The sequence below is a fragment of the Cucurbita pepo genome, unplaced genomic scaffold (genome assembly GCF_057944985.1).
Source record: "Cucurbita pepo subsp. pepo isolate OVF unplaced genomic scaffold, ASM5794498v1 scafford_6, whole genome shotgun sequence".
Taxonomy (NCBI): domain Eukaryota; kingdom Viridiplantae; phylum Streptophyta; class Magnoliopsida; order Cucurbitales; family Cucurbitaceae; genus Cucurbita; species Cucurbita pepo.
In genome coordinates this window covers 278,472-290,765 of record NW_028257911.1, presented here as the reverse complement: position 1 = coordinate 290,765, position 12,294 = coordinate 278,472, and the positions used below count along the sequence as shown (strand labels likewise).

Sequence of the window (12,294 nt, the reverse complement as noted above, 5' to 3'; positions counted from 1 at the left end):
GGAAGCCTCCCTAGAAGATCACTCAAACTATAAAGTTAAGCCCAAACTTCCTAGAGCCTAAAAAAAATCCCCTCGAAACCTACTAGGAACATGTGATGAGAGCCAGAGAAAAGCCCCTAGAAATGTACAGGAACTGGATGCGATGAGAGCCTACAAGTAGGCTGCTTACCGAGTACTTTTTTTCTCACTGCATTTAGATTTCTTTTTCAGGTCTTCGCTTTCGCTCGAGGTGGGGGAGCGTTTGAGAGCTGCATTGTCACTTGAGGGTCGTTTATGAGTGTCGACCCGGTCTGTGTACTTTGGGTCTTTTATATTTCGTTCGAAACAGTATCCCGAACCCTTTCTCCGTTTGTAACAAACCTTTAATAACACATGTTTGCATTGCCTTCTTTAATAACACATGTTTGCATTGCCTTCTAATTTGTTCTAGTTGAGGTGTTGTTTGATTTTAAATTGCATTATTTCAATGTTTAATTTAATTTAACTTTTATTTTTCTTTCTTTTTGTCATTTTCGTCACGGTTTGAGATGAGGTGTTGTTTGATGTTAAATTGCATTATCTCAAAGTTTAATTTAATTTTACTTTTATTTTTATTTTCCTTTCTTTTTGTCATTTTCGTCACGGTTTGAGATTTGAAGCCTCGAAAATCACGTAACGAAAGACTCAATGACTCTATGTCTAGCAAAAACAGTCGGTTGGACCAATCAACCTAGACCTCTGATACTAAGTTTAGTTCATAAATTTCTTAGCTAAATCAAGCCTATATTATACCTACACTGAAATCAATGTCACGATTGCATAGTATGATGCATAAAAACCTACATTTTGAAATGTATCACTATCAAAGTAGCTCTATATATATCCACTAAACTTTCAATTAAATCATTCATAAAATGATTACTAGATGTACGAAAATCATATCCATGGAAGATTAAGTAGGGTCGTTTTATTACGGTGTGTCATCTCTTCTCAATCAAAGATGTGGGTCTTCCTAGTTTTCCAAGATCAATCGTCTCCCGTAGAGATAAGAACTTCGAGAGCCACTTTTGGGATGAAATGTTTAAAGTTAGCTTTGGCAATCAGCTCAAGCATTGCATAACTTTTCATCCTCAGATCGACGAACAATAAGGGCAGCGCTCTCGGATCGGGCTGGAGATTATCCTTGTTTTTCCCTTTCATTGAACTCCTGTTTTGGTTGAGATCCTGTGGCATATTTCACCGTATAACAGTGTTTGGAGACCTATCATTTAACACGTGATCAAATATTTGAAGTTAAACACAGTAGCAAAGCAACAAATAAGATTACTGTACACACTATTCATAGTTGTTTTGTCCAGTCAAAAGGCTCCCAATCTTGTAAGAAGTTCGCCACAGCCTGCTTTTGCACCTCAACGGATTCGTATCTACGTCGCCGATGCATATCTTCCTCAGCTAGCTGTAACATGCCTCTGATCACATTGAGGCCAAAGCTAGTCTTGAAATTGTTCTCGTCGTCTATCACGTGCACAAACCCCTTGTTCAACCCGAATTCTACGTGGAAGTATGGAAAGTTCTCTGGGATTGATCCATGCAATCCCTTCACACTTGTATCTATCAGTTTTTTTGCATTGTGCTGGCTCCACTCTTCCTCTGCTTCATCAATAGCCTGAAATGAACTTGTTGAGATTATTATTGTTGGAAGCAAAGAAACAGATGAAATCATCATCTAAGATAACTGTTTTCTGAATTTAACGCATAAAAAGCCAATACAAATGAAGTTACAGTGCAAAGGTATAGTTTTGATGATAGAAATACAGATTATAAACAATGCCAGTGGGAGACATAACATGAACTATTCCACACAATTATTAGAACTCTTCAGGAAGTTGCAAGTGTTGGAAGCTTTAAACAATTGAATCAGTATTTAATTGTATACGGACAAGAATAAAGAAAAAATGAGGTTCCAGGTTTACCAAAGTCTGTTTGCAAGGAAGCCAAAACCCATGCTTTCTCTCTACCCTGTTCACTCACACTTTCCCTCCCACATGCACACCGTTACACATGTTCGTTAACCGTCCTCCACTCCTTTGCCCAACCAATGACAACCACAGAGCCACAACCCAACTGGAACTACTCAAAAAAGTAGTTACTACCGACCGGAAAACCTTCTCCTTAGCTATCGATGACCATTATAGAGGCAGTAGAGCAAGAAGAAAAGAAAGTGGACATATCTCTTCCGACAGTTTGTACATTACATGGAAATCATTGGTATGGCTTGAAACATCCTTCAATCTTCTCCTAAATGAACCGTGCTCATTCAAGTTTTTAAAAAACTAAGAAGTGAAGACTATGTTTTATGGGTCGAGACGCTACGAAACAAACAGGGTTATTTCGCGGAGGATAAACCAACTCAACAACAAGCGAAAATGAACCGTGCTCGTACATGTTTCAAATGAATGAGAAGTGAAGACTATGTCTTATGGGTCGAGAAGCTAAGAAACAAACAGGGTTATCTCGCGAGGTTAAACCAACTCAACAACAAGCGAAAATGAAGACTTCTCATCCCACCAGGCTGGAATGCAGAATTCCGGCTGCTTTGCTGGTCATTATGGATTTCTCCAAATCGGAAGATAGGCTTCCTCTAGGGCTAGGTGGTGACAAAAAAGGATGAAAAGTTCTGACCAAACTTGCAGCGGCAGCAGTAGGTTTCAGTGCAGATGGGAAAGCACGCTCTAAACCCCAAACCTAAAGGTTCACAATACCCTATTTGCCTTAGGAAAAACCTAACTCTAATACCAGATTACTGTGAGACCAAAGCTAGTGGGCGTTTTTTAAGGACACAAACACATAGGGAGATTTGCAGTTCTATTGACTGCTTAGGCCATGACATCTTCAACTCATTCACAGACAGAAAAGCCAAACAGAATCGTTAATCATTCAAATCATTAAATAGATAGTGTAACCACCATGAAGAGAAATGTGAAGGATCCTAAACGCTAAATCAATGTTGAACGAGCCATGAGAGAGCTAAAAACAAACATAGGCGTTCCAAGAGCATCATATCCCATAAAAGATGATAACAAAATCTAGAAGTAAAATCAAACAATAACAAATAGAGAAAAAAATATTCAGTTTTTAATAGTGTTTCCTCTTAAATTTTTCTTCATTCTCTCATCCGTTCTTGCAATTTCGTCCATCTTATTCACAGGATAAGTTATCAAACAATGTTATATTTTAATGCAATATGATGTTTGAATGTGCACAGCACAGGTTAAGAAGCAATGTTAAAAATATGATGCAACACTTCCGATATATTGAATGCACATGTCTATAAGGAAAGCAAAAAGAACAATAATAATAAATTGTTGGGGGAACGAACAAAAGAAAAACATTCTCACCTTCTTAAAATATAGAGGAGCCTCTTTTGCTATTCCTTGGGGCAAAGGAATGCACTCAATCAAGCAATGGCGACGTTGTTTTGCCAAGCCCACAACTGTTTCAAGAAAAACCACATCTTTCTCTTGCTTTGCAAACATCATTATCAGACACTTCTTGAAGTTGCGAATTTCCTCCCAAACAGTTTTCTCCACACTTCTTGTGGCTGATTCATGCTGAAAAGCAAACAACTCACAATGAAATTGCTACTGAAGAATCATGTGAGAACAAAAAGAAGAGCTCATTGCAATTTTTTAGAACATGCTACAACTTTGGACAATATTTGTGCATAAAAGCTTTTTGCTCTCATGAAAATTTGGACAATTGTTCTCCACCAAGCTCGTTAAGCATGCTCAAGAAAAGGGGGTTTAAAAATGTAAAAACATTTGCATTTTTTAAAGTTCTTTTTTAGTGATCCAACATACTGAAGTCCCTTATATGTAAAAAGAATAACAATTTCATTTCAATTAACCACAGTAGAAAACCCACAAAAACAGGATACAAAGAGAATTAGACTTTAAACTTACTGAAATAGGTAAAATGCAGCAATGGCCCGTAACCACAGGCTGCCACTGAGGCAGCATCAAATATGTGCAATTTGCTATTGACACAGTCAGATGTTTTGGCCTGTTAGGATTTTCAAAGCAAAAGATGCAGCGTTCTTCCTGAGTTGCCATACGCCTTGGACGAATATCCCTCCCAGATAGCTTATCATCATTACTTCCCCTTTTTCTTTGAGTCGTTTTTCCTGAACCATCTTCATAGTCATATTCATTATCTGCCCGACCCGACATGCTGTACTGCTTGTTCTTCATTATACTTTTAGCTAGATAAAGATCTGTATCATCCTCCTTATTCCTCCTAGGTATACCTGGAATGTGTTTTCTAAACAAAAGGAAAGAATGTATTAAAAGGACAGTGTCAATTCCCTGGGAAGAAAAGAAATAAGCTGCAGTGACCACCTTACTTTATTTCAAAATTGAGACCAAAAGGAAACAGAAAAAAAATACCAGAAATAAGATAACAATATATACACTTTCATAAACCACCAAATGGACTACCAAACCAGGCAAAGTAAATTTTACATACAATATTTATTTTCCAAGGATGAGTCATCCATTTATAAGGACTTTACAAGGTGTACTTTTGGAAAGCATTTATATGGTGTATTTTCAAGCTACAAATATTTTAGCAATAACAATGTGTACAATAGAAAATAAAACTAAAAAAAAAGTTGATTAATCAGGCCCGTGAATTAGAGGAAGACGGTTCAAGAAGTCAATACCTAGATGTGGTTTGTTCAATTTGCGGCTTGATGGAATTCACTTCAACACTATTGGTTGCCTTCATAGTTTGTACTTCTTGCTGGAAGAAAGTAAATGGTCAAAATTTAAAGTTTTAGAACAAGAAGCTTATACCTCATAAAAGCAAGGGCAACCACGTTAGCACACTCAACATTTTTATTTTAAGAAACCAAGTTTTCATTGAGAGAATGTACAAAGGCATAAAAAAAAGTTGTTAAAAAACCCAAAAACAAAATGGACTTTGTAGAGACTAAAAACTTGACCTACCAAAAGCTTTTGGGCTTCTTCATGTTTTCCTTTCATTTGAAGCTGAAATGCCTTTGCAGCCAGCTGATTTGCACTCATTGCATCCTTGGCTGAAACACAATCTTCATTGGGCTTGTCGGATGTTGAGACAACCAATTGTGATTGCGTCTTTGTCTTAACCGGATCACCTTTAGTATTTTCAGTTTGTTGTCTGAGAAAGTCAGACGCAAAACTTCCATCATCTGAGAATTTATTTATACTGGTCACTGCTAACGAAATGAAGCCAGCATCCTTTGAAGAGACATTCTGACTTTTTTGCCTTCCCCAAGATAATGAATCTCGAACTTTAGGCTCCCTCATTTCAGGATGTCGGGAAGAGATGTCCTTCAAGTAGTCCCTGGCAGAGCTCTAAAATAATGTACCAGATTAGCAAGGAAGTTTAATTCTCTTCACTCCGAGGAATAAAGATAAGTTTCAAACTAAAATATGAAGTCACATATCCAAATCAAATTAACTCGATCAATGTTTCCAAGTACCTTTCCAGAATCACTTTCATTTTGACTGTTTGAAACTTGATCTTCACTGGTTAGCCCTCTCTTTCTATTTCTTATAGCATGCAAATGAGAACGTGATGGTGCCACTTTCCTGGCCGCTACCGAGACAGCAAGTTGGCCAAGAGAACCCCAACGTTCTTCAACAACCTACAAAATTTCAATGTATAAAAAAACAAAGAAACTTTTGGATCAAACTACCGTGTGTACAAAAAAAATAGTAATAATAAGCATGCCTCTTTAAGCCTCCGTCCATCTCGAGCTGCTTGCTCCTCAGCACGCTTCAATGCTTTAAGTCTCCAACTAGCCCCCCCATCACCAACAATCCGAGGTGGTGGAAGTTTGTCTATATCTGATTTGGTCCTATCACTCTCCTCCGGATAACCAGTTCCATTATCTTTAAAATATGGATTCAATTCCCTGGGATTGACCTTAGTTATCTGGCATAGAAGTAACTTCCATATCATCAGCGAACAACCATATAGTTTTAAGACATTCAAAATACGAAGCAGAACAAAGAGTAAACACATCAGAAGTTTAATAAGCAGAAAAAAAAAACATTCTTGACCATAATCCACTGGTATCACATAGTCTAACCATCTCATTATGATGAATATACAGGAAAATGGAAAGCAAGAGGAAGGAAACATCTCTACAAATAATCAGCTTTTCTTTCTAAATATATTAATAAATCAGGCAACCACATGCATGCTTCTCAAAAAAGCACCCACACTATGGTGCATGCCGTACAATATTTTTTCCTTTAATTGTTTACCTTCTTTTATTAAAAAATAAGATGGATCCCTTGATATCCCTTTTTTAGGAACTAATCTTACATTGATAAAAATGAAATAAAGAAAAAACAACATAACCAAAAAGAAAAGTCCAAAACATGACTATATAGAGGAAATAAAAAAACTAGAAAAATCAAAAAGTAGAAAAAAGAGAAAAGGCTACAATTGTTGAGAATAAATGACAAAAGGTGATTAAAAAAAAAAAAAAAAAAGATCCTTGGTTACAGATACTGAGAGGCTTGGAACCTTTTTTTAACAAGAAACGAATTTTTCTGATGAATAAATGAAAAAAAGACTAATACAAAAATCTCCATAAGGGAGAGAACAAACATAATAAATAATACAATTTAAAAAAAGTACAAAAACATCTCAAAATAAACAACAATCACAAAAAGAAAACCAACAAACGGCTTGAACAAAGATACTATCTCCATGTGGAGCAATATTTCTTTTCCCCGTGAGGGGCCACTTTTAATCCAATGAGGCGCCCGGCTAACAACCAACTGATAATAAAACCTCAGTCAGAGCTTCATTCGAAAATGTATCACACGTTTTAAATGTTCCTCAACCGCAAGCTTTTCTTTCAAAGTGGTTTTAAATGTTGTTCATGCAAAGAACATGCAGTAACTTTCTCATGGAAAGTACCTTCAAGCAAAAAACTAGAACATACAAAGCTCCTATGGAATTTGTCAAATTAAACGCTCCATCAACTATCTTATATCCAACCAAAGCATTAGCCATAGAGCATGCAATGCAATGCAATGCAACTTTAGATGCTCTTTTTTTTTTTTTTTTTTTTTTTTACAACCCAATTCTTTCTTTTTTTTTTTTCTTTTTTTTTTAAGTACAACAAATGTGGGGTATGGGGATTTGAACCTCCGACCTCAAGGAAATGAGTACCTATCAATTACTTTTAATGCTCTTCATGCAAAGAACTTGCAATAACTTCCTCAACCGCTAGATCGTCTTAAAAAGCAACTTTTAAATGCTCATCATGCAAGGAACTTGCAATACCTTACTTGTGAAAAGGACCTTCATGCATAACATCTAGCTTATTAAATGCAAAAAATGGGCTAATCAAAAGAAATAAATGACTCATGGTCTTCAATATTAGCCAAATATGAACCATTGGAAAAGGCAGTCCATCAGTACCTGCCAATTTTACACTTACAAACATGATTTGACTTCAGCCCCTCAACCAAACTTCAAACATAATTCTCCACCAAAACCAATAAACCTCAAATAAAATCAACAATTGGAGTTCTATGGAATTGAAAGCTTCTAAGAGAAAACTTGAACTTCAAACCCACGTTTCTTAATAAAGGACAAAAACGGCTCTAAACCATCAACTTCTAATTGATCAAATTTGTTGAGAGAAGAAGAACCTTGCTCGCGGAACAAAATATTTAAATTGCCTCCATTCATAGCTTCATCTGCTGAAATAACATCTTGGATTACAGGGATAATCTCCGAGTCTTCACTACTTAAGCTAACTTCTGAATCTCTAACTGAGTCAGTTAAGACATATGATGACTCTTTATTCAAGTGATCTGAATAATGGAGCTCCAAAGGATAGGAAAGAATATAATAGAGAAGGATGATCATTGGATGAAATCTAAGAACATCGGATGATCTTTGAATAATCTCAAATATTGATGGTACGGCATTTGAGACCATTTTTTGAGAGTAACAACGGGATATGCCTGATAAAACTTGTTTTTAATCTCTTTAACACTCAAGGGCTGAATATAAAAAACATAGAAAAACGAAGAAACAAACTCTGCATGGCTAGCTACCTTGGAACAACCAGCAAATAAGAATATCAAGAACCAGAATATCAGGACGAGGAAAATGTGTGTGGGTCTCCTTCAAAGCACGGTCTGAAATCAAAGGCATATTACTTAGAGCACTAATAAACCTCCTTATCCACCAAAACATTAAAATTCTGAGGGAACACTGAGTCCATGTCTTCATGAAAAGGTACTTGGAAACTTGTAACTTCTTCAAACAGCTTGATATAAAAATGGGGAAAAGAAACGTTGATTTGATTTGCATTTAATGCATCATTTGGAACTGAAAGGGGTAGCTGCTAAACCAAATTAATCACAATAATGCTCGAAGGATCAAGCAGGAGAAGATTGTTCAAATTTTGGTCATTAAAACCAAAGTGATCTTGAATATAAAAAGCTCCCTAGGGGAGCTACATCAGCGGGAGATAAAGAGAATGGATTTATTGGGGATTGTTCATCTTCCAAGATGTCATTAAACCGATAAAAGTTGAATGAATTATCTATATTGTTGAAATGGAGATTGGATAAACTTGGATATGAAGATTGAAGAGGAGATTCATGACAATCTCAATCCCCAGAAGTCCTTAAGTTGCATGGTGACCGAAACAAAACCCCAAGTATTTCTTGTAAAGTTAATTTTGGAAGAACTACAATCTAATCTATTCAAGTGTGTGAGGCGATACGAATAAGACCACATAAATGGCATCCATTTGCTTCAAAGCATCCATGCGTACAAAAATGTAGAGGTAAGTTCAGGAGTTCAATCCAACCTCCATAACCCTCGGTAAACTTAAGAATATTATTCTTTTCAAACACCCTTTTTCAATTTTTTCATGCAAAGAACCAAGTTCTATCCACTTACTGATGTGGAGAATTCATCCATCTTCTATCTAGAGCAAAACTTTGCCATAGGTAAACAAATCGACTGAACATAGTACATCAAAAGATTTTTCTAATTCCACAGCATGATCCTATTCCAATCATCATGCCGTTCATCCTTGTAAAGACCATCGTTGAATTCCAATCAACATCCACAACTTCTTTTTTCTTTTTTAACCCAATAACATTGAGGTGGGTGAGTTTTAAGTGTTCAGAAAGGTAGAGAATTCATAGAACTTAACCAAGCCCAAACCTCCAAGTAACGTTGACCCTCTAAAAAATCCCATTCCTTTCAAGCCAAATATTCCACAAAGCAGCAAAGGAAGTTTATTTCTCTAAACAATCTCCCATAAAAGTTATAATTTCCTACATTCATCCTCGTCTTACTATTCATAATACAACATCTTATTAGATGTATGTATGTGTTATTCTAAGTTTTGTAGTTACAAATCTTTCATAAATCTATTTTCATTTTTCTATTTTGTGCCTCACAATGAAAGCCCTCACTATTTTTTACTTTACTTCATACTTAAGCCCTAGAGCCTCATTGCAATTTACCACCTCACACTTTAAAGATACCCAAGTTTGGTTCAAGATTGGTTAATGTTATGAATTGCAATTTCATTCCCATCTTTTCCTACTTCTATAGGTGCGGGCATGTAAAGTTGAAGCAAGGATGTGAAGACAACAAGATATGACAATCTAATTTAATAGAAGATGGAATTATATTACCAGAAAGTGTGACCAAAAATCTAGAAGACCAAATATATCAACTAGTAATAACTCATATAAAACTACTCTTTCTACTTTTCTTTTCAAACCAAAGAAAAAAAAAAAAAAAAAAAAAGTTATGGTTTCATGCAAAGTCACTAAGAAAAAGACAAGGGCATACTTCCTTTGGAGCTTCTTCTTGTTGATTATCAATAGATTCATCTGAGATTCTCTCCATCGTTTCTTGGGGTTTAAGCATCCACTCCAAGCCCATTTCTTTTCTAACAATTTCTTTGTCATCTTTAGAAGAAGTCTCTCTGATGCTATCTACGAATTAGAAAAAACAATGAAACCACATAATGTTCTAAAATATGAAACATGACAATAAAAGAAAATGAGATACATACCAAAGATTTCTTCTCCAAGGTGTCGACTCTTTCTTTTCTTATCACGATTTCTTTCACCTTGTCTCCTATGTTTTCGTCGCTTTTCAACACTATCACTAGAGCTATCATCAGTATCAGTAGATGTAGAATATTCTCTAGCTAAAGTGTTCCTATCACTCCTTGATTTCCCTTTTACCCTATCATCATTCTCATCAGACGAACTGTTATTCTTGTTCCTTTTACTCGCTTTTCTTGTACGATGTTTCTTCCCATCCCTGTGAGAGTCTTCCCTCATGTCACTATCTGTTGAAGATGTTGAATAGTCCTTCGATGATTTCTTCCTCCCAAATTTCTTCTTTTTTGTGTTCTGATACTCCTCATCTGAACTACTGTAACGTGTTGACTTTCCCTTACTTTTCTGTTTCTCATTACTCTGTTTAGAAGAAAAAGACCATACATGAATCACCTCGAGTGTGATACCCAGAGCCAATAATCATATTAAAGAGTTACATGAACCAAAAGAACTCCATAATTTAACATAAGCAAACTAAACTTATTGGGTCTTACATCACTAATTCTTTCCCGAGGAATAAATTTGACTCCAGAAAGCATTGCCCGACCTGTTCAACAAAATAAATAATAGAAATTACACATAAAAATGCATCAAACCAGCCAAGAAGTTGAGCAGATAGATGTTGTTCACAGAAACAGGAATGGTTTGGGCTTATCCATTTGGTCAGGTATTGAGTTATGAAAGTTGAAGTTCAAATGAACATTCACATTCATTCCATCAATCAATAAATTCTACAATAGTTACTGAAAGAACTGAAAGCACAAAATAATATGGTAGAAGAGCAGCAAAAACCCTAGTTCCCTCTAATAAAAAACCCTAGCCACCTACCTTTTTTGAAACTCAAGCCACGATCTTTGATTGGCGCAGTCTAATTCCGGCAAGACGGTCGCGTTTCTCCAGCGTCTTTGCGGCGATTTCTGACAGATTCGGGATTGCGATTCGGGAGCGGTCTTCGTTCGAACCACTTCTCCACAGATCTAATGCCTTCAGGCCCAGAATAAAGCGTAAAGAAAGTTGAAACTTGCGTAAATCGATCCGAATCGAGCTGCGTTCGAGCTTGGTTGGGTTCTCACACCCCTAGATCATAGTTGGCCAAACAAAGTTTCTTCCACATTCATACTTCATCCATGGACAATTTTTAAATATAGGAATTAAATAAGACAAATAATAAATCTTTTAAATTTAGGAATAAAATAAGATAAATAATAAATCTTTTAAATTTAGGAATTAAATAAGATAAATAATAAATCCTTTTAAATTTAGGAATTAAATAAGATAAATAATAAATCCTAAAAAAATTGGAGTTTGCTAAGTACACTACACAAGCCTAACTATTCTAAGATAGGAAGGTGTTGTTTGATTTTAAATTGCATTATCTGAATGTTTAATTTAATTTTACTTTTAGTTTTATTTTCGTCACGGTTTGAGATTTGAAGCCTCGAAAATCACGTAACGAAAGACTCAATGACTCTTCGTCTAGCGAAAATAGTCTGTTGGACCAATCAACCTAGACTTCTAATACTAAGTTTAGTTCATAAATTTCTTGGCTAGATCAAGCGTATAATGTGCTCACAATCATTCCACCTTAGTCCTGTATTTCTTCAATAAAAGTCCAAACAATTAATTACATGCTCAATGTGTGTTCGAGGGCACGGTTCTCGGACTTATTAAGCTCTAAGGCTCTTAAAACTTCGTCGTAGAGGTCTAAAATGAATCAATATTTGTTCGAGGGCACGGTTCTTGGGCTTATCAAGCTCTAAGTCTCTTAAACTTTCTCGTACATGTCTAAAATGAATTGAGATTATAAATATAAAAATAAAAATAAAAACTGCAAAGATGGCGTCGCCCAGACTTGGGTTGGAGACCTTCAGTGTGTTAGACTGACGTGATAACCAACTACACCACAACACCATTGAAAGCCTCCTTAGAAGGTCAACCAAACTATAGAGTTAAACTCAAACTTCCTATAGCCTAGAGAAAAGCCCGTGGAAACCTACCTAGAAGTGGATGCAATGAGACCCTACAAGTAGGCTGCTTACCGAGTACTTTTTTACTCACAGCATTTTAGATTTCTTTTTCAGGTCTTCGCTAAATATTTCTCGAGGTGGGGTAGCGTTTAAGAGCTGCATTGTCACTTGAGGGTCGT

The 12,294-nt window shown here is 36.0% G+C and overlaps 1 protein-coding gene across 3 annotated transcripts; it reads right to left on the bottom strand.

Moving 5' to 3' along the window:
• Positions 1 to 804: 804 nt before the first annotated feature.
• Positions 805 to 11,287, bottom strand: LOC111783996 (uncharacterized). 3 transcript variants are annotated; one of them, XM_087120907.1, is made up of 12 exons: positions 10,977 to 11,287; positions 10,643 to 10,695; positions 10,097 to 10,508; positions 9,871 to 10,016; positions 5,752 to 5,955; positions 5,501 to 5,665; positions 4,986 to 5,372; positions 4,700 to 4,779; positions 3,942 to 4,299; positions 3,378 to 3,590; positions 1,316 to 1,645; positions 805 to 1,203 (listed from the first exon to the last, which is right to left on the bottom strand). In XM_087120907.1, the coding sequence occupies exons 2-11, from the start codon at positions 10,685 to 10,687 to the stop codon at positions 1,319 to 1,321; spliced, it is 2,337 nt and encodes a 778-aa protein (XP_086977033.1). In that variant the 5' UTR covers positions 10,688 to 10,695; positions 10,977 to 11,287; the 3' UTR covers positions 805 to 1,203; positions 1,316 to 1,318. The 3 variants fall into 3 exon arrangements, with proteins under 3 accessions (XP_086977033.1, XP_023520587.2, XP_023520586.2); XM_023664819.2 differs by having other exon boundaries at positions 834 to 1,240; XM_023664818.2 differs by having other exon boundaries at positions 834 to 1,645.
• Between the last annotated feature and the right edge of the window lie 1,007 nt (positions 11,288 to 12,294).